At 36.9% G+C, this 27,682-nt stretch overlaps 1 protein-coding gene across 2 annotated transcripts in view; it reads right to left on the reverse strand.

Moving 5' to 3' along the window:
• Window positions 1-19,210, reverse strand: part of lrp1ab (low density lipoprotein receptor-related protein 1Ab) — a 107,195-nt gene extending 87,985 nt beyond the window's left edge. For both annotated transcript variants that reach the window (XM_039651653.2, XM_039651652.2), the window contains exon 1: window positions 18,670-19,210. In XM_039651653.2, coding sequence (XP_039507587.2) covers window positions 18,670-18,766 — 97 coding nt within the window. In that variant the 5' untranslated portion in view covers window positions 18,767-19,210. The remainder of the gene's footprint in view (window positions 1-18,669) is intronic.
• Between the last annotated feature and the right edge of the window lie 8,472 nt (window positions 19,211-27,682).

Here is a 27,682-nt window from a genome sequence, read left to right on the forward strand (position 1 = left end):
TTCGAGTTCCCACTTGACTCGGTTAGGGGATTTGAGGAAATTAAATGTCTTGTTTTTAATCTACAATGACAATAAAATCCTTAAAATAATAGTAATAAACTTTGTTATTTAAAAATCCTAAAACTAAAGCCCTGCCCACACTACGGCGTTTTCGTTTAAAAACTGAGAATTAAAACGAATACGATCTCCGTCCACACGAGCGTTTTATCTGCGTATTTTAGAATTGATCTCCGTCCACATTAAAATGACTGAAAATGGGGATCATGTGACCATTCACCAACACTGGGCATGCGCGTGCCTTTGTAAACAGGAAATGGATTGACTATTCCTCAGATTTGATGAAGAAGAAAGTAACGTTAGGTACCTCTGCAAAGATTAGAAATGTCGAAGACCAGAGATTTCTTTTCATGGACCTACGGTTACGACGAGGTTGTTTTTGTATGTTTTCTTACGGGGATGGGTCATGTGATGGGTGGGTGACGAATCAGGGCAGGACACGTCACGACTGATCATAGAGCCGACCGTGAGCCTCAGCGTCATCGTTTCTAAAGTCCTCCGGTTTGTCCCGTCTTCACTAAAACGACCTTAGGAGATTCAAAACGCAAAACGGAGCTGCAGCGTTTCTAAACTTCTCCGTTTTAGGTCTTTGTTTTTTTCCGTTTTAGTCTGGACGGGAGATGCAAACGTGGCAAAAGGTCTCTGTTTTTAAATGAAAACGCAGTAGTGTAGACGGGGCCTAAGAAATGCTATCAAATGAATAAACCAATACCTTAAATATTATTTCAAACAATCAAAGCAAATGTATGAACATTGCAAAATCAAAGGATTTTCCCAAGTGGTCTCAGACTTTTGGACCTTATGTATAAAAATGAGAGAAAAAAAATCAGTCATCATCCAGCATCTTGTCTAGATATGAGCCAATGAACAACCCATATGGTCAACCACTAAATGCTTCTGCAATAAGTCGTCCATTTTTTGTTGAGGCGAACATCTAGATGTCCCACTTATAAAATAAAATAATGTGACAGGACAAAACTTTAAGAAGAAAAACCTTGTGGATGTGGTCGTAGGCTTTGCTGAAAAACTACCATTCCTCATGCCAAAGATGTCTGGTTTCAACACAAAAAAACACAGCAGGGTCATGCCAAGTTCACAACTGTGCTTTATATTCGCAGAAAACTCATTCTGCTTAAATATTAAATGACTTAATTCAGCATGGGTGCTTTAGGTTTGTTTATTTCCCAAGTGCTGCCCACAAACAGTGGTTTGCTTTTGCTCTTTTTAACCTGAGAGATGTTTTTTTCGACGTGTGGACATAGGCCTTTTCATTGCCGGTGGTAGGGCGAACTAAGTATGCGTCAGTTCTGTCTAAACCCAGAGAAAGCACGACAATAAGAGGAGTATTTTTGCTCAGTCAGTCTGATGAGATTGTTGAGGTTAACCGCAGAACCGCCTCAGGACTGTGGGTAATCTGGCTCTGCCCACTGCTGACACTAGTCCACTCAGCTAGAAGTCAGAGATCCTCAGCAAAACCGCTGCTGTATTTAAACCATTCCCAGTCAGTCAGTCCCCCAGTAAAACACTGCCGCTCCAATTCCTCCTGTGGGTGCGGCCCACTTGCATACACAACTGACCACAGGCCTTTTCCAAATACAATATTCAGACAAATCTGCTAAATGGAAATTTTTTTAGAACAATCATCCTTACAAACCTTGCATTTATTTTTAAGCTCAATATTTTCCAATCTTTTAACATTACTCAATATCTATAATATAGACATTATGTATTTTCTCTGAAAGTCTCTGATTCAGTCAGAGTAACCTTAATATCTTCAAATCATTTTCATTTATATATATATATATATATCAACACGGATGAATGTATAAGTAGGGCAACCATCAGTGTTGATTACTAAAACATTTCAACACATGAGGGACTAAGAAATTATTTCTTAGTAATCAAGGAACCAAATCAGAAACTCAGACTTGTGGCATTTTTACTAATCAAATGATAGTGACATTCACAATGTTGCGCAATTTTTAAATCAACGACAAAATCATTTTGAAATTTGAATGCACTATATCAACAAGACCTATTTTAAGCACAGAGCTCCGAACACAAATCTACAAAAATAGCCATTAATAGGGACATCAGGGCACACTTTTTGGTTTTAATTGGTCAACTAGAACTGTCTGATTGCAATTACTGTAGCATTGTACACTGTATCTCAAATAGCAGTTGAGTAGAGAAGTAGAAAACAGGTAACTATCTGATTGTGATTCTCTGCAGGACCTTCCCTCTCGAACACATACAGTACCCTCTCTGCACATTTGGCAGGAGGAGAGGTGTTTTGGGAAAGGGAACCAGGGGAAAAGCTGCAAGGGGGAGAAGATGTGACTGCAATCACAAGAGAGAAGAGAGATGTGCATAGTATCAGTCACATTTCTATACATTTTTGAAAGTGCTGAGAAAGCTGGACCATTGCCTCTATTCTCAGTCCATCACTGACAACAGTTTGGTCACTTAAGATGATATCCCCCCGGACAAGATAGGATATAGACAAAGTGGGTGAAATTGTGAATAGAATTAAGCATTTCTGACCATCTTTAGATTTGTTCTACAACATCCTGAACTTCTCTGCCTTCTAAAGCGGTTTCCGAATTCAAAATGGAAATGACTCATTCAGAAGGTTCCACATACTGTAGGCAGCAACCTTTTAGCATGCCACATGAAATGCAATGGCTCTAAATGGCTCCAGCGGAGTTATGTTATGTTATGAAGATATGTTGCTAGGCTAACAAAGTTACAGTAATATGCGCAACAAAACAAATAAGGTAAAATAGCTTGATGTGCGAAACTTGCGGTGGGCTCAGAGAATTTTATTTCATCACAGTTTAATAGTAATGACTACATCTCTACTAAATTTCTCCACTTCAAAATCGAAAGCATTAGAAATGCAATTGTAAATCTACAACCTATGACAGTGTTTTATGATTCTTCAGATCTAAACTAACAACACGTTTATTAGATTCAATACCCAACTAAACTACAAAGAGAAAATATGATCATATATCGTCTACACTGGATAAGTTCAATTTTGTAAGTTTCAATTACAAAGTATTCCTAATGACCTTTAAGGCCCTAAACGGTTTAGCTTTGTGTATTTAACTGATCTTCAATCGCCCTACAAATCCATCACGTTCTTTAATATCACAAAACTCGGGGCTTCTGGTAGTACCACTACTTAGGATATCCAAGTCCTCTAAAAGCAGGGAGAGCATTTTCACATTTGTTTCCTAAACTCTGGAATTGCCTTCCTAGAATAAAGACACAACTCTTTCATTTGGGAGAGTAGTCAGAAATAACCTGGTTTCCCAGTGGCAGCCATCTTTGAGTGGGAAATAGATTTTGTTATCCAATTCATTTGATCATCATTTTAAATATCATAAACTTTGGGATATAAAACTTTTTTTATTTATTTATTTTTTTTTGGGGGGGGGGGTGTGTGTGTGTGTGTGTGCCATGTTTGTTTATTATTTTTTACTTATCTAGGCTATACACCATTAAATCAAATCAGACTTGTGATTTTATCACATCAATTACTGCTTCAATTATACATTAACAGAAGTAACATAATGTTATTTTACTGTACATTTTATTACTCTAACAAAAGCCCCACCTTCCCTCCCCCGCTAGACACGTTGATCATCTTGGATGGTCATTAACACAAGACACGTTCAAGCTAGATGGAGTAAAAACAAAGTATAACTGAAAAAAACATTTAGCAACAGTCTAGCTCATATTAACAACATAAAAAAAACATTGCAGACAACGCATAAAAGAACACGAGAACGAGTTCTGCGAACAACCCCATACACTTTGGCAAAAAGAGGATAACCAAAGCAACCACCTATACCACACAAGAAAGTACTTAAAACCTTGCTGTGTGTTCTCCTTCAGGACCGCTCACAGGATCCAATAAACACAAGGCATGTCAACATCCAGGACGTTTTATCCATTCCCAAACAAGCTTGTAGAACTATGCTTTGTTCCAGTGAACCAGTTAAGCTCTCAGAGATCCGGTCAGCAGCATTAGGAGGATGATAGATACAAAGTGGAAAGTGCATATAAAACTTTACAAGCCCTGAATAGATGTTCAGGAGAGGAGGAGGACTATATAAGAGGCTGTATAAGCTTCTAAAATATGGAGACAGCTGGTAATGGAGATATGTATATATCTATACCCATGACTGGCAATGGCAATTATCTCCAAAGTCAAGTGTTATTATTGTTAATGAAATTTAAAATGAAAATATTTGTTATTGGGAAATAGTGAAACCTAAAAATATACTGTATATATAAAATTAATTCAGATTGTATTATTAAAAAAAACTTTCACAGTATTAAACATGAAAATGTAAATGGACAGCAACTAGATAACACTATACAGTGAGAAATTTAACATTATTAAACCTTTAACTTTGGCACCCCTAAAATACTAGTCAAAAACAAAACAAAAAACTAGGGCTGTCGAACGATTAATCACGATAAATCGCATCCAAAATAAAAGTTTGTGTTTACATAATATATGTGGGTGCACGGTGTATAATTGTTTTATATATATATATATATATATATATATATATATATAAATACACACACATGCTTGTATATATTTAAGAAATATTTTCATGTATATACTGTATATAGATTTATATATAATTTATATTATAAATAAATATAAATATTTTATATATAAATAAGATTTTTTTCTTAAATATACATGCATGTGTGTGTATTTATATATAAATATATATATATATATATATATATATATATATATATATATATATATATACACAAAATAATTGTAAAGTAAACACAAATTTTTATTTTGGATGCGATTAATCGCAATTAATCGTTTGACAGCCCTAAAAAAACAAATAAACTGAAACTAAGCTTTAAAAAAAACTAACAATAGAACTAAACAGAGTGAAAACTAAAAAAAAACACATTGAAAATAAAATATATGGTAAAAAAATTACAAACAATAATAACCCAAATTACCTAATATTGAGAGATATATTCATCTATATGTACTTTTGCTAATATCACCATCAACAGCATTAAGCGAGAAGTATTAGAGGACATGTTTGACATTGTTGTAGGCTTTGTACTTATTGCCTGGTTTTATATTGCATGGTGTCCTTGAGTGCCCTGAAAGGCACCTATAAATAAAAGGTATTATTATTATTATTGTTGTTATTGACTGCGTTCCTAAGGTCTAAATCTTTCATTCTCATCACTCATGGCAGTGATGCATGTTAACACAGCAGCAGCGAGCAACCGTGAAGACGAGCGTCTTTGACTCTAATTGGAGGTTTTGGGGTCGTTGGGGGGAACCGAGTACACAGGCAACTTTTCCCACAGAGCTTGCCTTCATTCAAAGCACACAAATATTTCAGACAGAGATGTGGATTGTTAATTCAGACCCCTGTTTTTTTCCAAACGCACAGCCAAACTACTGACAAGTTTTTGAAGGTGCAAATCAACGGGGACTGTTAATCATTTCAGAGCATCAGAGTCTATGGTGGGGAATGAAGAAGGCCTTTATTTGTTCCTCTGGGCCTGCACCCAACTGCAAACATCAGGAGCATCCCAAAAAGGTGCACCAGCCAGGACTCCTTGAGCTAAGCGACCCAACATCACACTGCAGTCATTCGAAATACCACAGTCCTGTTATAACAAAAGCTGTTTCCACACAAGGGCTGGGAGCCGGCCAGAAGACCGGCCAATGTGGGAGAAACTTCCGTTTCGTTCATTTGCGCTTTGTCTTGGGCATTTCAAAATGACAGGAGTGTTTTACATCCAGGCACCTTCACAGGTTTAAAACATTGATCTTTTCTCTAAATTCTGGCCGAGGGAGTTTAACTGATTTATAACTTTGTCCTCTGATGTTAATTTTCTAGGACAACCCTTAGTTGAGCTGGGCACTGAAAAATGGGGCCAGTTTCTAATGAGATGAAATTCCAAAGAAATGAGGTTCAAAAAAACAATCATTCATACATCACGGTCGTTCAATGTTGCGGAATGGAAGGCAGTGGCACACTATCGCTTTTTCACTAAAGGAACTATCCGCTTTACAGATAGTGGGGAAGACGCTGGACGGAAGCAAAAAAGAACCAGCATGTGTTAGCAAACAGCTATGTGCAGATATGTACACGTGTATTTGGGGCTGTAATCACTAATCAGGATATCAAACTTAGATTGTGCTCATGCCCCTGGTTCATTCCAAAACAATACTCACAGGACACTTTGGCACACTCTACTTACAAGGACTTTTGTTTATTTCCATTACGTTTGCTTGGACTTGCTCCTAGTTTCGTCCCCCAATTGCCTGCAAGCTTCTACTCCTGTCTATACAGTAATTTCTCTACTGTCGATTCGTTATGATGCAATCATTAGCCTATTTTTACAAAAACTGCTTCTACGGGGCCATAACGTAAGATACAAGGTAATGGAGCCTTTAATACATTGTCGTGTTTCTTTAGAAATAAATAATGGACAAATGGAGTCTTTGGACGCTTCAGATGTAAAGTTATTCGCCGTCAAAGTGACGCAACAATGAATGGGTGTCAATGGAATGCTACAATGGTGGCTCCCGGGAGGCTTCAGTTTCTGGCGAATGGATTACCGCCTTGGTTTTAATCTGGAGATAATGTACTCGTTCAGCAGATGCATAATAGCGCCCCCTACCGTATAAAAGTGAAAACACAGAAAGCAGAAAATGGCAGTGAAGCGTTTTCTCATAAAAGATGAGATAGCTCAATTCAGTGCTTAAAGGGGTCAAATAATGGTACATGCACTTTTACAAGTTGATTGTACTGAAATGTGTTTTGGCAGTGCCTGTCCACAACATCATACAATGATAAAAATCCTTCTAGTGTTTTTTTTTTTTTTTTAATCTCCTTATGTTTTTCCCTGCCTCAAATCGAGCCGTACTTCTCGGACGTCCCTCCCACGATTGTTGATTGACACCAGTGTTTCAATACATTCCCGCCAAAGAACGTATTTTCCCGCCCTGAGTGAGCTGTCATCATAGTATCATTGTTGATACGTTGGAGCGAAATGGCGTCTAAGTGATTGTGGTGTTCTGTTCTTGGCTTTAATAACGAATAACTAAATCCGAACCGCTGAAGACACACTGGCTGAGTTTTGTTTTCAAAGGAAATATTCCCCACGAGCAACGTCAATGCTTTTATGTTTGCACAATTTGCAAATCTTTTCTCACCACACTGCTTTATAAACGAGGGTCAGTAAGTTATAAAGCTGGTTTTGCTAAGAAGCTGCTCCTGAAAAAAGAATTGGTACCAACTATTCATGTCCTTGCTGCACCTCCAGAAGAAGTGAGTGTAAAATTTTATTATTTTAACATTAATCTTTGCAAATTGCTTGATTACGATTACAAACGGTTTACACTCAAGGCATGTTTTCTTTATCCGGCGTTCTCGATATAATTCACAATCCCACGTTTATAATGAACAACGTGTTCTGGTCATTGTGTTATTACAAACGGAGTACGTATACATCAGTAAACACAGCGTCCTCCATCTCACTAAGTTACTCTAACGTTATCCTACCAGTAAGTTACGTACAAAGATAGATCAAAGTGACATTATGTTAACTAACCATTCAGAAACGTCCTGTTCGAACCTTAATTGTTGAACTTCTTTGCAGCCGTCATCTTGTTCAGGGTCCGACTGCGATTCAAACTGATACGGTTGCATGGATGTGTCCTCAGAAACTCCCGCTGCCATTCTTTCTATCCAAAATATACCCTCAACTGCTGTCACGACAACACTCCACGTGTGTTGTGTCTAAATGCCCGCAGAACAGAGGGGCGGAGTGAGCGAAGCCCATTATCATTTAAAGGCATATGCACTGAAACGGCGTGCTGAAAACAGAGCTGTTTTTGACTAGGTAAAATAAGTGTTTTCAATACTAATGAGAATTTTCATTTAAAGTGTATTACAAACTTTTCATTTAGACCCTGAAAAATCTAATTAACTTGAAAATATATGGCACGAAAATTTCATAATATGACCCCTTAAACATGGCGGATGCAGATGTGGCTTTCAGCACACGATTTCAAGCCTTGCCGATTTAAGTATTCAACCGAAAGAGAACCCGCAGATCGGCGTGCAAATAATAAAATTAATTCTATTTCACCTATCCCTGTGCTTAAACAGCCAAAATTCATATAAATTTACTTCAAAACGCCCGTTTTTGCAAGAATCCATGTAACAGTCAGTTGTGACTGAAGTAAACAGTAGAGAATACAAGTGTATCATTATATTGGATACGTACGGTACATTATTTAAAGTGATAGCAGCCTATTCTTGCTGCTGTCTATGTTTTTAATGTTAATCAAACCACAAAACACTCATTGCTTTTCACTGAATAACGTTATTTATTTAATGTGTAAAGTGAAGATTATTTGCAGTGATTTTTTTCATTTAAATACTTTATTCATTTTCTGTACCTGAGAACTACTGTTAGACCTATCTGAAACTAATTTTGGGTGTCATGACCTTATTTATAACACTAAAAGGAGGACACATGGGTCAAAAACAATAACTGTTTTATAATTTATTACTTTTACAGTGAAAATTGAATTCATTGAATCAAATCGAAAATCGAGAATTTAATCTAATCGACAACCAATTCGGAATCGAATCGGGACACCTGTATCGAAACCCAGGCAGCCCTGAATCGTGACCCACTTTCAGCCCCTCAGTCTCAACTTCCCCCCACACAGTGCAACGCCCCTACAAATCAGCTCCAGACCTTGGCCACACATTCCAGCACCTTTTAATTGATTTCATCTGCAGACCCGTCCTCTGTGAGGATATGGGCTTGTAAATGGCGAGTTCTCGGGTTTACCTCGGGTCTTTGGAGCCCACAATGGAATTTTGGAACCGAGTCGAGATTTTTGCTCAAAAAGACAATTATATCAGGGTGGTTCTTATTACAGTGCAGAAAATTTCTGGAAGATTCACCAAACGCTGCTGCATAACCTTTTAATTCTCTGTGTTATACATTCTCTGGGAAATTCCTGAAGATGCTGTTTGCAATTAGAAGTTGTAACATAACATACAGAGAAAACGAGCAAAGAGAGAGGGGGAAAAAATGACAAAAAGAAAATGAGAGATCAGTTGCAAGACTGGTTCCCATCAGCTTGCACTGCTCTCCTCCCTTTAGGAATTTTCCATCTGCCTCACAGACCTGCAGGTGACAGTGGAAGCTAAACGCAGAGTTTTCAACATTAATACGTTTATTAATACCTTTCTTCAGCACCAAATAAGCATTAGAATGATTTCTGAAGGATCATGTGACACAGAAGCCTGGAGTAATAATGCTCAAAATTCAGCTTTGCCATTACAGGAATCAATTACATTTTAAAACATAGTAAAATAGAAAACAGTTATTTTAAATTGTAATACAATTTTACAATATTATTATTTTTACTGTACTTTTCATGAAATCATATGTATTCATCATGTATTTCCTCTGAATGGTACTGTGCGTGTACATAAAAAAAAGGAACAGCAATACACAATCAGATTTTTCGAAAGGCCCATTAATGCAGCCTACAGTAGCTATAATCTTAAGGCATCCAGCAGGAACACCGACTACAAGCCACAATACATAAACTAAGCAAGAAACTGCCACTAGGAACGAGGCTTCCGACAGAAAAAGTCGGAAAAGTCTACAGGGACAAGATAGTTCTTACCACTGCATTTTGCCATCTTTTCAGCACAACACTGCAGTACCCCTAGGAAGGGATGCGTGTTAACATGCGGTAAAGGAAAGAGCAATTAGGCTACATTCTCTGTTCATTGATCTCTATTTTTATGCTGAACACCAGTTTCAAACACAGTCCAGTGACCCGTTTGAGCAACACCATACTAAGAAGGTCGGGGGTCCGTCCACCTCGTTCGAAATGTAGAAAATGGCCTCAAAAACACATTTGAGTGTTCTTACACAAAGAAGCCTGCAGACACACACACACACAACAGGACAATATGTTCAAACAAGAGAGCTTTGTGAATAACAGGGTAGCATGTACTGGCCTGCTGCTCACACATGATGTGGTCAGACCCTCTGAACAGTCATTCTGACTGTGAGTGACGACCAGACTTGCACATGAAATGAACACATTTCTGCCTGGTTTTCAGAAAGATCTTGCTTCGGTATGTTTTATGATGATACCTTCAAAATGTGGATTTCATTACCCCCTAATTTAAACCAAACACAAAAGCAAACTTTGTACCAAAGCTTGAGAAGGTAAGGTCCATTTCCAGGATGTATAAAATACATGGCTAAACTGATATATTACAGCAGCACATCTAATCCCGATAAGTTACACTCTCTAATGAGGAAATACCAGATACCAGTTTGTTCAGGCGGTCTAGACTAGCCAAACATTTGTCAGTTATGTATCAGTGATCTGAAACTGGAAGTGTAAGCTTTGTCATCCCTGATCATGTCCATTTTGATGTTCCCTCATTATGACCCAAATTGATGTCTGATATTAGCTATAGAAAATCTACTTTCTTATGTCTAATGAGAACTAATGAGTATTATAAACTCATGGGCTTCAGGCAGTGTTATTTCATTATATACACTTTTATAGTATTTATAGTTTTACTTTGATTATTTTATATTTTCTTTTAATTACGTGCTTATCAGTTTTTCATTAAATGTATTTATTATTACTATCTTTTTTATTTTGAATACTTATATTTTATTTCAACTTTATTTCAATAAAAAGAATATTTAAATGGTTTAAGTTCACAATAACACTCACTGCACTACAATGAGATTTTGAGTGAATAAAATAGGACAGAAAAAATAAGTTAAGTGATAATTAAGTGAAAACTGACAAAGGACTATTTGTAACCCTAAATTATAATAAATTAAAGAGCCCACTTTTTATCGTTATTGTTAAAATCACAGATTAATGGATTATATTTTCCTTTACTTTGTGAGATTTGTTTTGGATTCTTTTACCTGCAATTTGAAATGGAAAATGCAATAAATATAATAGGAAAACAAACCTTTTCACCAAAATAAATAGTAAAGTGCTACATTGTGCCCGCCCTCCTCTGAGTCTGCACTCACAAATAATCTATTCATGAAAGGTCTCACCCTGCTACTCATTGTATATTGATCAACTGATTCTCTTTTAACATAACAAGTAGCTGTTATTTGCTTAGTCTTCCTTTCAGTTACACGTTTATGCCCACTCTATCCACTAAGCTATCACAATGGCTTTCTAGCCTTAATATTTCATATCTGACGCATGAATCAGTGAACAGGATTTACTGAGATTGTAGGAGCTGCAAGTTCCCAGGTGTGAACTACCCATGAAACTATTAAAGGGCAGGTTTGATGTCCACAGAACACCTGTTTCTTTCCTAATACCGGTCATTTCATATAAACAACACAATGACTGATGGCCCTAAGTCAGGCCGAGCAATGAAGGGCCCAGTCCTTTTCATGACCGCCAATTGTATATTTCTAGTAACTGCTGTCATCTCCAGGATGAGTAAATTGAAATATTGTGAATAGATGCATAGATACGGCTCTAGGCGTGATACAGACAGACTTTAGTCACAGCACCAAAGATTATTTGGATTTTAATTGCTTTCATACATGAGCAGTTCTCTGACAGCCAGATGAGAGAGACAATAAGGAGCGTTAAAACGAGACCACAAATAAAAGTTCTTTCATGATTTACTAAACTTCTACTACAGCTACCAAAACCATATGATTTTATTGTATTCGCTGAAAACAAAGCTGATCGGATCCTTTATGGTAATAGCCTACATATGATGGTACAGGTAAAGTGCAATGCAAACATAGTAAATATAAGATAAAGTGAGAAGTAATAGTAAATATTTTAGTCAATAAAATAAACAAATAGTATACGACAAATAAAATAGTAATGAATAAAAAAGAAAACGACTTGGAATTCTAACTACACTGTAAAAAATATTTTCAAGATTTGTTATCACAACATATTTTCTTTTGTCAAATCAACTTTATAATAATTTATTTAGTTGAGATAACTTATTATTTTGAGTTTCTGATGGTTAAATTAATCTACTTCATTGCATTAACTCACTTTTTCCAGTTCAATCAACTTAAAATTTTAAGGCAACCCAGGTTACTTACTTTTTTAAGTTAAACCAACAATATTTTTTACAGTGTAGGCTATTATTGCTTTTAGTCTATTATTAATCAAATAAACACAGTCTTGGTGAGCATAAGAGACTTCTTTCTAAACCAAAAAATAAAAAAAACTTTTGAAAGGTAGAATATAAGAGTGAATGAGAGAAATTGAAAAGGTAAAAGTTCTAGAGCGTGAGTGTGGGATGGGATGTTTAGAAAACATGACATTTGGCCTCAACATTTGAGCAGCCATGCTTGTGCCTCATGTGAGGAAGGAAGAAGGCAATCCATTTAGAACATTCAACATCATCAGATCTTCATACTCAGACTCTAAAGAAACAGGAAAACACTTCACACAACATCTGAGAACATCACACCAAAAAGAAAAGGACCAAGTGCAGTAGTTGACAAAAGCACTTTCTAACCACTCGCCTATGTTTCCTTGTCACTGGCTCATCAACAGCACCCATCTACTTGTGTTTTGCTACATGCAGCCATGTCCTGGGTGTAGCAGTTAAATAGGGTAAACATTAATACCGCAAGCCGAAAACACCAATTACAGCATATTTAGCTCAATACCATCAACAATAACCTTTCATCCACAACTCCAAACCTCTCACCATGCGATATCTAGTCGGTTATGCAAATCCAGGTTTAGCCCTCAGTCCCAGAGGAGTCTACCGTTTCCCAGGAAGAGGGGAGGTTAAAAGAGGGAGATTAGAGCCGACTCAGGCCCTGGGTGGTAAGACTCCAGCTGAGTAATCTAATGCTATTACATTGAGCTTTTTTATTTCAAAAGACAATTCCTGTACGCCGACAAAAATAAACTGTTGAAAATCGGATTTTCGATCAGAGCCGTGAATAATCTAAAAAAGGAAGGTTCCGGGTTAATTGCAAGTTAAGCTATACAGATATCTCTCAAACATAATACGCACACAATGTTTTTTGGAGAACGGTATTTGCACCGCGATTCATCTCAAATCTGACGAAGCATATCTATAATATGGTTTGTTGAAAATAACAATGCATTAAACAGACAGACAGAGTTTGGCTAATGGGTGTGTTTCTGTCGGTACTGATACGCATTGGCTTCACCTTAACCTTGTTCAACGCAAGTGGCATGTTCTCTAAGATGACTAGTCATTTATGACGCGTTTTCCCTGAAAATAGCGCATACGAACTGTACCACAACCGTGACTCTAAAACCATGACAAAAACGCGAGTAATTTGAACCGTTACACCCCTAGTACACTAGCTTGGGAAAACCCAGACAACTTCCGGCAAATTTAGATTTGCTCTGAAAGTTAGTCTGGCGAAGAGCTCATTCAAGCCCATTTCCAATTAGTCGAAATCGTGGCACCAATCAGAAACGTTGGAGCGGGTTTACACGATGACGACAGCGCTGGGATTTTGAAGCAGATTTTGTAGCCTACATTACAAAGATGGAGGCTGCCGCCAAACACCACTCGTTCGAATCAGCTATCCCTATCTGCCAGCTAAGCCTTTTTGTTAAAAACTGAGCAAAGAACAACACTCAACCACTCTGCATATACACCATCTCCTTCATCGCTCTGATTGGTTTTAGGTCAATCCACAACGTCCGTTGGTGACGCTTTGCCAGACCATAACTCGGTTACAACGAAGAATGGTCTGGTTTTAACCAGGCTACTAGTACACACATACAAACCACACTCTGAGATCCATACTAACAGGCCAACACACCCTCAAAATTATAACTGCATAATTTATGCATTTGCTCTATAATATAGAAGAAGCCGAAAATAGGAAAAAAGAAAAGTATTTGCTTTATAGGCCAACCTGAGAAAATTGTTCCATCTGGTAAAATAAATATACAAGTAAATACATTTTTATTTTGAAGCTTTGCCAACAGAATGAAAGCCTATTACAAAGACTGCATTTTATAATTAAATTGCCCTTGGATTAAAATTGCAGTTTTAACTTTTAATGGGGACATTTTTGTCCTTAAGGTCCTAGTGTAAAATAGATTTATAGAAGATTAGATAATAGATTTATATTAACAGATTTATTCCAATAAAAATACACACTTCTGCCTAAATGTATGCAGTTGGCATGAACAGGCAAAATGATTAAAACAACAACATTAAAAAAGACAAAAATGTCCTTACGGAAGCAAAAGCTTAATACAGATTATTGAGTAATTCAAACCTATATTTTGTATAGAACACAATATACACTTTTTATAGGAACAGTAAAATATAATGTTAAAACATTTGAGCATTACCTAAATAATATTCATGAGCTATGAGAATTTTCATAGCTCATGAATAGTATTTTGCGACCTCCTAAACTAGAACAGCAAACAGCACTGACAGTATGTCACAGATGCAGAAAACCTGCTGGAATATTCTTTAAGTAAGTGATCACATTTTAAAAATCTGCTGTGCAGTGTTTACTTCAATTAAAGGTTACGTAACAGACTTTGCAGTTGCAGTGCTCTTCAACTAACAACAGAAAAAAGAAATCCAAGCCTGAATGAGAATGTTTCCAAGAGGTTTATAATGTAGTCCTATTCATTCATCAAATGGGGCAGAGATGGTGTGGGAGAAACGAATGGTTGAATGAAAACTGAATGTATGAGTAGATGTATTAATGTATGAATGTGGGAGGATTCATGGATTTATCTCAGACTATAAGAGGATTGTAGAAACCTCCGGAGCATGAGCCACAAAGGCAGGTGTGTACATAAGATAATGGATTGATCAAACAGAGGACAAAAAAGATTGTTAAAGAAAAGTAAATGAAAACATTTAAGTAAAAATAAAACATAACATAATCAGAAAAAACAAACTAAGCTAACATGTTTCAAAAAAACAACTAATAACATTAAGACAGTGCTGAGAAATTGAACAGCGTTAAACGTTTTTAAATGACACCAGTTCGCTCATTAACTTTGGCAGCCCTTAAATCAGTATTGTTATTCTCAACTAAAACTATTCCAAATAGTTTTTGTTAATTAAAAGCTTATAAAATAATTGGGCTCAAACGGTTAAAAATATATACCTATATGTCGCTATGTGTTAATGTAACCATGTCTTTGTAAGTCAAAACAGCCATTTATGTTGTAAGTGAACATAAGACAACACGTGAGTATATTGGGTTCATGCAGTTGCTCTTAAAGTGACAGCATCCAAATTTACCTCTTGCCGTTATTAATGGTAATCAAAAAAGAGACAATCTCTCACTGCTCTTAACTGAATAACTTTAACAAAAATAAATGTATAATTTACACAGTAAAGACTATGCAGTGTTTACATCTGATTACTTTATACGCATGTAGTATTTCTTATTTATTTCCAGTGTTTGAAGTTCAAAGTTTTTCAGGTAAGTCTATTTCATTTTAAAGGGATACTCCACTTTTTTGGAAATAGGCTCATATTACAACTCCCCCAGAGTTGAGTTTTACCGTTTTCGAATGAATTCAGCAGATTTTCTGATATTTAGAAGAATATCAGTAACCAGACAGTTTCTGGTCTCATTGACTTCCATAGTACGAAAAAATATATACTATGGTAGTCAATGAGACCAGAAATGGTCTGGTTACAGATATCATTCTAAATATCAGAAAATTGGCTGAATTGATTCAAAAACAGTAAAACACAACTGTTTAACTCTGGGGGAGTTGTAAAATGAGCCTATTTCCAAAAAAAGTGGAGTATCCCTTTAAGTCTTTGTTCTATTGTGGTGTGTTTTCCTATATGCTTGTAATTAATTTCACCTTCTTTATCACCGTTCACTTGTTTTCAGTAAGCTTTAGATTTTTATTACTTAGGCTAATAACTATATTGTGATATATATTGTTTTCGTGAAATAAAATTACTCCTATCTTGATATAAGATTTTAGTCATACTGCCCACCCCTAGTTCTAAAGCAGAAAAACTGGTCTACTCCAACACTGAAAAAGCATCAGTTCTCCTGTTCTAACAGTGAACCACATAACGCCATGAGTTCCTGCTGAAGTCATTAGACGATGACAGTAGAGTAGACTGATTCCAGCTCAGGCCCACTCACCACCAAAGGTCAAATGCTAACATGTACATTAAATCAGTGCTTAGCATTAGGCCACATACCAAAATGTGATCTAACAGTGAGGCAATGCCTCAGCAGATACATACTCCCAAGGCTGGTCACTAATGGTCTGCAGTGCTTTCCTATAATTCCTCCCTAAAGTTCTAGAATAATGTCTAGAATAATGGCTCTGCTCTATCCAGATGTTCCAGAGAGGTTGGAGGAACACAAGAACCTCCACCCTGCCTCTGTCCGCCAGACCACTTCCTCCACATTTTTCACAGAGCAGACAAACTCCCAGGTCATTCACATAGCATAAAACCAACATATTACTCTCATTCCATGCCAAGAAAATCTCATCTCATTAGTTTCACGAATGAGGAGTGTTCAAATATAGAATATTTGTTTACGACAGTAATCTTTAAGTTCCAGTATAATAAAAATATCTACATCCCTCAGGCACCAAATCCTGTCTAGACAAGATAACGGTTCATCTGAGGTCTCCTGAGGTTCATTTTTTGTGGTCGCAGTCACAAGTCCCAACTTAACCTATTATCAGAGATCAGCAGAGGCGACTCATCTCTGACAGTCAAAATCATCTGACAGGCTGTCTGAGGTGGCAGCACATGGGTCAAATGTGCAGAGCAAACAATGTTCATCAACAGTCATATAAATGACATGGATGTTTCCTTAAGTAACTGACGATTACAGATTAAAATAACTAAATATGTTCTTTTGTGTTCCAGGCGGTTTCATCATTTGTCCATACAATATAATCAATGCGCTCCAAAAACAATACTGAACATCTGGCTTGGAATGACATGAGAATTGGGGTGAACTATCCCTTTAAGACAAAAAAAAAAAAAAAGAAAATTACTTCTGATCAGGCCTACATATGCACTTATTTCTCTGGCATGAGCGTTGCTTTTAGATCTGCATAATTCAAAATGTTGGCCATTTGTAGGCTATTTTTCTGAGCCCTACTAAAAAGGGTCGTTGCATAATTTATACAGATGTCACAGAAAACTATCTGAAGTATTCAAAAGGCATCCGGCATGCTTTGTAAGCACCGCATTTATGTGGGTCGTTATTGTTAACATCACAAACTATAAAACAAAAGCTATAAAAAGGAATAACTAGGCCAAGCTCTTTGTTATTTTAAAATATTTAGCCAACTTAAATACCTCAAACTGCCAGGGAAAACAGAAAGCCAAATGCAAATATTAAAATGTAAGTAACCAAATAAAAGTGCACAGTGATAGGCTTGTCAACATTAAAAAAAAGAGAGGAAAAATGCTACTCAAATCTTTTGTAGTTGATATCAAAATCAGCATCCAATCATGTGTTATGGTGCAAAACATTAGAAATTTCCATAAGCCCAGATAGATTTGTTTTTGGGGTTTTTTGAAAGAAAAAAAAGAAATATTCAATGGAAAAACATTAAATATAGGTTCATTTGCAGCATGAACATGGTTTGTACCATTTATTCTTTAAAAATAACAACAACAAAAAATATTCATGACACTAAGAAAATTTTTGTTTCATTTTGTATCATAAACAAAAGTGCCACTATCAAAATCTGGGTCCTGAAGCAAAACTAGTTAAGTGCATACTCGGATTCTTGTGCAAAGATATGAACTGATTTTGGATTCCTGATTGTGGAGAGCAATTAGTCCTAAATATATATCTAATCTATATATGTCTCAGATTATGGTGTTTACGTGATGCAAAACAAACGCTAAAGAATAGACAAGACTCTTTTGTTGGCGATAACGAAGCACTAGTGCCTATCTGTGCACTTGAATAGACCGCTAAGAATGCGGGAATATGGAGCCTGTCCGCTGCATGCAAATAGACCTGTGGCGAGCTCCGCTTACACTCGTACTGTAACAATTCATGCAAGCACGAGAATAACATTTGACAGGCGTTTGAATTCATAAACGACTACAGCGAATGCACAGGCCTATTGAAGCTATTGCAATATAACTCAACTCCCACATCTCCATTAGGTCCCCAATGGCACAAACGCGTTAAAAACCGGGGGATTTGTAGCCTCTGTGTACAAATGCTGATAATGCGAATGTTTCATAATGAAATAGCGCAAATCTGGGTGAGGATAACAAGGACATGTAGCAATCACAGCACAGGTGATAACAAAACTGTGCAAATACTCTACACGGCAAGCTATTTATTTATTCAAAATCAATCCCCAAACCTGAAATAAACACATATTGCTGCCCACATAACGTTAGTGGGTGTCGAAAGCAGCAGCCTGCACGGACATGAGCTTGGTCACTATTACATACCAGGCCATCTGAAAACTTTACAGACTGTCTTCCAGATGCATGCAAGGACAAAACAACACGTTTAATCGTGGTTACTCACCTTCAATGGCTCTGGTGGGATCAACAACCTCTATTGCAAAAACTACTCCCAGATAGAGCAATCCAACAGCCAGCATGTTTGCATTGTAAGATGGCATTGCCTATGAAAATATCACAATTGTTCAAGTAAAGCTGGATTCATCCAAACCGCCGTGGTCTGTTGTTTCTTGTGCCCTCCGACACGCTAGAAAATTTAGCTGAGCAGACAATATGCACGGTGGAGAGTGTATCATTAAAATGTATATATATAGGCTATATATAAAGGCTTTTCCAGCCTAAAAAGGCGAGGTGTTGTACAATAGCACGGTCATGTATGTTGCTTACTGATTAACAGCATGCAAACAGAGGTTTATGGTGCCTTTTAAAAAAAAAATGCCTTAAAATCAAAGCGGTCTTCTCTGTGATGAAATTATTCCTTTTGCAAAATCAGGATAATAAAAATACAAGGTCGTCAGTTAGCGGTCCTCGCTGCAAAAATAAAATAAAAAGGCTCCTCTCTTCTGTGCCCCACCGCTTCTGATGCTGGTGGTTACAATTTAAGTGAGGGGGGAAAAGTGGAGCCTCTACTGGACTGCTGCATGACGTCACCCACCTCGACAGGAGTCCAAAAAACTCAAAGCCCCTACGCGGCACTGGGCTTCTGCGCATGCGCGGCTCAGCTTACGGGTAACCAGTGGTTTTCCCCCTCATTCGGTGGAAACTGATCCTGCCACGCAGCCATCTTGGCTCTTACTTCATTGCTCACAATAATTAATTATTATGCCTATTAATTGAATAGGTTATAAGAAAATTTGTTTTTGGCTGAATTCTTGTTGCAAAAAATTAAGTTTTAAAATTCACATGTGGTGATACATCTATTACTTCAGTTTGTATTGAATTTTTTTCTTTAGCATCAATGATAAACATGTATGAATGAAGAACACAACAGAGTTAGTAGGTTACTTATATAAATACTAATAAAAATAACAATAAACAATACTAAAACCAAAATTATTGTTGTTAGTTAGTTAGTTATTGACACATTTGAAGTAGCCTACGTTTAGGTGGCTAAAATGTGCCTTTTTTGTAATTTGATTTTAGAGTCTATAGCTTAGATTTTAATGCACTTATTTGTGTGTGTGTGTTTAATACTGATACATGACAAGAGGGGGAGGGAGTTTCCTTTTGTGGGCCTTTTTTGCGCCTTCTTGCTTAAATTCAAATGTCTTTTATCCGGCTGGAAGTTTAATGTCACAGTCCAAAGAACTGAAACACATCATTTCTAGAATTATCTGAAGCTTGGAAAATACACCTCACTAACAGCAGGAAAAAGAGTCATGAACTTTTATTTCATACAGCCCAGACAAACAGCTCAGGTAGTAACTGCAGTTATTGATCATTTTAAGACTTAAATTTAATTGGCATACAGTATCTGTGTAATTAAGTTTCGCTGTTTCTTTTTCGCTATTTCTTTGTTCATCTTTGGGTTCTTTTGTCTATTTTCTTACACGTATGAAATGGGTCCATCTAGTGGTCAATATACATTATTGCATGAGTGGAGTTGGTAGTTGCCAAAGGTTTATAGTAAAGACTTAATAAGTGAAATAAAACAGTTTTTTCTAATTAAATGAGGGGGAAAGCATTTGTAAAATCAGTTCCAACAACACTAATCATGACTGAAAGAGGGGAGTTTCCTTTTGTGGGTCTTTTTGTGCCTCCGTGCTTAAATTAATATGACTTTTATCCAGCAGGAAGTTTAATGTCACAGTCCAAGGAACAGACAAACACATCTCTGGAATTATCTGAAGCTTGGAAAAGCCACCTCACTAACTGCAGGAAAAGGAGTCATGAACTTTTGTTCCATGAATCCCAGAAACACAGCTCAGGTAATAGGCCTATAAGTTATTTAAGGCTATACCAGTAGGCCTATATAATAATACTTAAAAAAAACAACCTGCCACCAATAAACAAGAACATCAGCAAGAAAAATGTGTATTTACTTTTAAATTGTATCATATTTAGACACTATATAAGTTCAGCATGTGACGATTAATTATAATCTGAAATGTTTTACTAGGAAATAAATAGAAACATTTGCTAATTTAATTGTTATTGCACAAAATATTAAAATGTTATTGTGTCAAATAAAAGAGGGGTAAGATGGCCCCTATACTGGGGTATATGTTGCCCCAGGATAAAAAGACCCCAGTTAAAATATGTCATAGCAACACCATGAATACAAATGTAACGATTTTACTTAACTAACATACATTTTAATGAAAGCAAAGACATATAATGTCTAAAACGTACATCATGGAAATACTGAATAATAACCCCCTTACTTACAATAATTAATGCATTTAAAAATAATAACCCTACTAACAACATGCCACTTACCTAATAGACACTATTATTATCACTATCTATTTTCCAGAGACACGAAACATAAAATATCTAATTTATTCCATCACAGTATCCTGGCCACTGGGTGGCACTACACACTAGCCTATAGTCTTACTCTTCTCCTTAGCTGTCCTTAAGGAAGAGTGCACATTTTCTACATTTTGTTTTAGCCCTTTTTGTTCCACCCTCTCTAATAAATCCCGCTGTTGTACATTGAACAATATACACAGCTCTTAAAGATTTTACAGCTTCCACTGAAGCGTAGCCTAATATAATATTAACGTGCCCGCTGTTGCTGACTTTAAGAAAAATCCTGTCAACAAAAAAAGTAGCTACACCTCCTCGCCAAACATGAATCAAGACAAAGAATGATGCATGGAATACCGCCATAGACTTCTTTTTAAGGAAGGTCCAATAGATCAAATGATGCCATGTAACAATAGCCCGTGAATCACTGATAAATTCACAGTTTTTATCTTCCTTGATAGTTTACTTGTATTGGTCTGTACTTTCAAATCATTTAATTCTATTTCACCACAGTTTTAAATCTTGGTTGAATAACCTTCATGTCTTCTAACATTTGAGAATCCAAACAGTTGGGGGGGAAAATCCTACAAAAAAATAAAAGAATAAATTCTTCATCCGAATGACATCTGCAACTCATAGAGAGGTCACAACAACAGAGTCTCTGATGTGGGACATCCATTCCAGTCGAGTCTTTTGGGAAGATGTGCAGCCGGCAGATGTTGTGGAAAGAGAACAGCATTCCGGCTATGTAGAGCATCTGGGAGTAGCATAGTCGGGATTGTTTGTCCGTCCACGTGCCTCAACATGTATCTACCCTCATTCCCCACGCCTCACTGGGAGAAAGGCTTGGGGGTGGTGATAAAGCTCATTGTACATTGGGGTATAAATCCAACAAGCTCTTCGTCTGACACAGCATGACAACCATGCATGCTTAATGACCTCCTCCCCCCTAGGCATCTGTGACAATCTGTGCATTCAACTGTCTCTGAAACTCACCCAGTGCAAGGTTTGGCTGCCAATTTGTGTAAAGCAACCTCTTTTTTTTCCAGTTTCAAGTGAGCCATTAGATTTGTCATCTAGATGTGCCACTATGAATCTGTGATTTATTAGGCCTTCCTATCAAAACATGTGGACTCATCCTAGAGACCTTCATCAAACGAAAAGTTCACGCAAAATTCGGTCTTCATTTATTCACCCTCATGTTTTTCAAACCACACACACACAAAAAGATATCAAGCAGGATGTCCATGCTGCTTTCTCCATAAATTCAAGTGAATGAAAACGTACACAAATCCATAAAAAAAATACCCATAAAATACCATAATAGAGCTTCAAATTCTTCTCATGACACATATTGAAGTTGAAAACTTTTTTTCTCATTATAGCTCTGAAATCTTATCTGTGAACCAATAAAATATGGTATCTCTGACGTCAAATCTGATATATTTGAAAACCGTGAATTCGATTTAAAGGGACATTTTTGGTATGTTATGTTTTAGCTTACCTCAAGGGCATCCAAGATGTAGGTGTCTTTGTTTCCGCAGTATTTCCAATTTTGATATTTTGTTGTCTATCAGTCATATAATGGAGGTCTATGGGGTCCACCTCAAAGAGCATGCACAGAGAAGTCCAAATTAAACATGATTCAAAGACTCATAAATGTAAATACATATTGATGGCCTAAGACACGTAACCACAGCACGTAACAACTCTTGTAACCACAGCCACATTCAAGTAATCTGAGGGCGCGGGCGCTTTGTGGCTGTGGTTACAAGAGGTAAAAACGATAGAAATACTGTTCGTTTTCTCACACAAACAGCTCCTTTCATGTCTTAGGCCATCAATGTGTACTTACATTTACGAGTCATTAAATCATGTTTAATTTGGACCTCTCTGTGCATGCTCTTTGAGGTGGACCCCATAGACCTCCATTATATGACTGACAGACGAGAACGGTTTGACCTAAAAATAACAAAACTGAAAATACTGCTGAAATAAACACACCTACATCTTGGATGCACTTAAGGTAAGCTAAAACATATCAAAAAATTATTTCAGTGAACTATCCCTTTAAGAGCAAAATGCAGCAAACAAAGAAAGATAATATTGAATCAATAAACGTCAAACTAATAAAGCATTTCAGAATGAAATGGAAGTAGAGACAGAGGTGGACATCCCATCAAATTAGGTTTTGACTGATTGTGAGATGTGTCAGCGTGTAGGGGCGGGGTTTAAGCGGACTAAATGATTGGAGGAGTCCTGCATACGAGAGAAGTCTGTAATTTCCCCCGGGAAGATCCAGTTAGGACATTTTGATTAAAAATGACCAGCTCAAAAGCAATTTAAAACAATCAAACACATGCATGGATGAATCCTTCACAATACGATCTATAACATGCATTTAGAAAATAGGGTGAATTTTAATTTCAAGCCAATTTAACTAAATTAAGTCATTAGCCTACTTAAAATACATTTGCTTTATTTCAGGCAATGGATGCACCTCACGCTCAACAATTGACATGAAGATTGAAGCGGATCAGTTAGCAGAACGGCTCCTGACTAGCAGTGGGGGAAAGAGATCTGTGTGTGTGTGTGTGTGTGTGTGTGGTGTCCTGTGAGGCCTAGCATGTTGTGTGGGGGGTTGATTTGAGACAGTGCCAGCGTAAACAGTCCCAGACCACATGTTCTCTCAGGGCAAAGCGCTTGGCCAGTCTCCAAGCACATCTGCACACAATCCCTCGCCTTCACCATCTACAGTGCTGGAGACTGAGCTGGTTACAATGGGGGTGGGGGGATGCACTGCGTTCCCAGACTACACCATCCTGCTACAGACAGTCAGGAGTGCGAGAGACGAAATTAAAAAAGTAATAATTTATTGAATTTAATCACTCCCTGATGATTTGGTTCTGGTGTTATTTTGCATGCATGCATCTAGCGTTGCTGTTTGTATGTATATGAAATGAGTTTCTAGCTGGAAAATGGACCTGAAAACGTTACGGCTCAGTAATGGCTCATAGCTGTGAGCCTTGCTTTTCCGTTACCTTTGAGCGTCACCCAAATGTGTGAGAGCGCTATGAATAATTGGCTGCAATTGAGACCTTTTCTCCAGTGTGCCTTCATGTTTGTGTATGCGTGTGAACATTGGGTAAATTACATCACACATCTTGGACTGTGGGATGTCTGCTAGGCCAACATTACTCCTCTGGCCCAGAGCCTCGAGTGAAGAGACATTGCTGCATAAATCAGGCCTGTGAATCTTTCAGCCCTGCACTGCAGATGTCACCGCGCTCAGAATGTGATTGCATTTGCCAGTGGTGACACTGGAAAGATATGGCTGCGGTGTCCTGTTTGTGGTAAACAAAATATTTGCAACAAAATATGGAAATGCTAAAACGCTTGCGACCTGAGAAACAATGCATGAAGTCCATTTCCTTGAAAGGAAGACGTCCTAAATAGCAGGTTGGTAATTCCACAGGGTGATAATTACAGCAAATTTGCCGTGCTGAAAACCTAAAGAATTCAAGGTATGCGCAAACACGAAAGATATTCACAACCCCCTATCAAGACTTCATCCTCCACCTCCTGCTGCAGGCCACAGGCCCTCTATCGGTGTATGAACATCATTTCACTTCAGACTTGTGAAAAAACTGTCGATTACTTACTTCACCATCATTTTTCACGCTGTTATCATTTTTTATTTGAAATAAATATTTATGTCCGAAACAGCGAATATGTGCTGCCCAGAAAAATATGTATTGTGCAAAAAGACAACCGGAGAAAATATATATTAAATTAATACATATTCTGTTTAAATGTTGATCTTAGTACAAGACAGTAAAGACAATGTTGCAACAGATTTGTATTTCATAAAAGCTTTCTATTTAAAGCTTTCTGTTATTTTCAAATTCACTTTGAAATACATTTTTGATATGTTTTAGCTTACCCCAAGATGTAGGTGTCTTTGTTTCCACAGTATTTTCAATTTTGATATTTTGGACAAACCGTTGTCTGTGGGGATCTCCTAAAAGAGCATGCAGAGAAGTCCAAATGAAACATGATTTAATTATTCGTAAATGTAAGTACACATTGATGGCCTAAGACACGAAACGAGCGGTTTGTGTTAGAAAACGAACAGTTTTTATATAATTTTTACCTCTTGTAACAACAGCTGTCTAACTGAAGGGGCACTTCGGTCTGCGCATGCGCCGGAAGTGATCTCTTGCGTGTTCGTCACTCATTGTTTACACAGAGATTTCGGAAGTTTTGCCTTTCACTGTGAAGATCTAAACATATTTAGATATACAGGAAATCCCAATGGAAGACGATTTCGATATATCTAAATATGTACATTTATGAGTCATTAAATCATGTTTAATTTGGACTGCTCTGCATGCTCTTTTATGAGATCCCCATTGACTTCCATATGACTCTTGAGCACTCTTGAGTAAGCCTGGCGCCATAACTAGACTAAATTAGGCTACATTTTAAAATATATTAAAATATAGGCCTGATTTTTCATAAGGTGTTTGTAAGTATCTTTCTGATTTGCTCTTTGGAAAGCCAAACTGAATCTTCTTGAGTAGCTACATACGTGACCTTCATTTGTCCAGGAAAGTTTACAGGCTTGGAAACAAACTCTTATGTTTAAAACCGTATTTTCTGATATTACCCAAGCTGAATTGAATAAGACTAAACCGAAATATTGGCAAACCATAAATCATTTCCGAATATGAATAGGCTATGTCTCTATGTATTAAACAGTACCAACACCTTAAGAATGCTGCATGTAGCTCTTATCTAAACACAGATAAGCTACATGACAGAGACCGGTACAGAAGACTACAAGCAAAGAGATTTCATCTGCAGTGGCCAAACAAAGAAATCAGACTTTTAAACAACTATCCTCCCACATTAGCCACTCATCTGACTTCAGATAAACACTGTCGGCTCCTCTGCTGTTCTGTGATGCTGGAGGAGATGACTTGGCAGTGTATGACTGTCTGCTGTGGTGGGCTGACTCGTGATCCTAAGTGTCTTTTGGGCTTTACTGGCAACATGGTGTTCCTTTGCCTATACACTGTAAAACTGGTTAAATGGCAGGTGTGGTGGTAAAAAATTCCCAATAAAAATGACAGTGTTTACAGGGATTATGGGATGCATTTGATGAGTTTGATCAAACCCATAACTTGTATCATAATATATATGCGTATGTACAAACCTAACCATGATTAAAAAGCATATATGAGATATATGCAGACTTCTGGGAACACTCTTGTACTGTTTTTCCACAAAATTAAAAGATAATTGTTTTAAATATAACTTAACCACCCTGTTCTTAGATAAACTATGGCAATTTGTACACCATACACCAATTTGTACATGGTGAATCATACAAAATCTCTTGAAAACATATGAAAGAGATTTTAAAATTCAATTACAGAATTAGTCACCAATTTGCAGAATTAGTCACCAATTTGCCAAAACGTTAAATAGTTTTGCCATGAGACTTAACAATATTTTTCCTTTCACAAATCAAAATGAAAATCACATATATTATCCCATTAAGCCTAACGTAGGCTATTTTTTTTTTTTTTTCATTTTTAGAGTTCACTGCACCCCTGTGGAGGCACCAATCGCTTACACAAATATAGCCTAAACTTACAAAGATTTTAACTCGGTAAAATCGCTTTTACTGAGTGTCACAAGAATACATGTGAATTTACATTACCATACACTCTTAGAAGAAAAGGTTCTATCAGCGCTACGTATTTGTAACCCCTAAAAGGTTCTAAACAGAACCCTTTTTAAGGGTTCAATAATAAGAACCCTTTAGGGTTCTTTGTTACCAGGAAAAAGGTTCTATATGGAACCTTTTGGGTTCATTCATTATCATTTGTTTTGTCTTTTCCGGATTAAATATTTCATATTATTGACAAACATCAAGACCCTAAAATGTATTTATGAATGCATGTGAATGATCACAAAATTCAAGATATGGGGGTTAGAAAATATATATATATATATATTTACAATTTTATATAGTTAATCAATATCACACAAAGAGTGCCATTTCAGTTTTTCTCCTCCAAAAATCAGCATGATTAAAATGTGATATTAAGTTACTGCAACAGTTTAATAAACAATAATTTAATTACAACTACAAAATGTTATAATAGTGTAATATATGAATGAATAATAGCCTATATAGAACCTTTGTGCCAAAAGGGTTCTTTCTTGTCATTATAGAATCTTTTAGCATTATAGGTTCTTTGGAGTTGAGTAAAGAACCCTATGCTTCATATATAGAACCCCAATGAAAGAGTGTATTGCCTAAATATCTAGCTGTTCCCAGATGTGCATAACTATGCCAGTAAATATATTTAATGCTAGAATTTGTGCAGCAGGGAACATTCGGCAAAGGTTCCCAAGCACGAGGTGGGCTATTTTAGTTGATTTTCCCCATTAGGATTAAAAAAAAGTTAATATGAAATCAGAACTCTTATTAGTCATAAGAGAGATAGCCTTGCTATTAATGTTTTTTTCTTCTTCCTGTGTGCTGAACAGCAGAGAGAGAGAGAGAGAGAGAGAGAGAGAGAGAGAGAGAG

This window comes from Pimephales promelas, chromosome 20 (genome assembly GCF_988280905.1).
Source record: "Pimephales promelas chromosome 20, fPimPro1.hap1.1, whole genome shotgun sequence".
Taxonomy (NCBI): domain Eukaryota; kingdom Metazoa; phylum Chordata; class Actinopteri; order Cypriniformes; family Leuciscidae; genus Pimephales; species Pimephales promelas.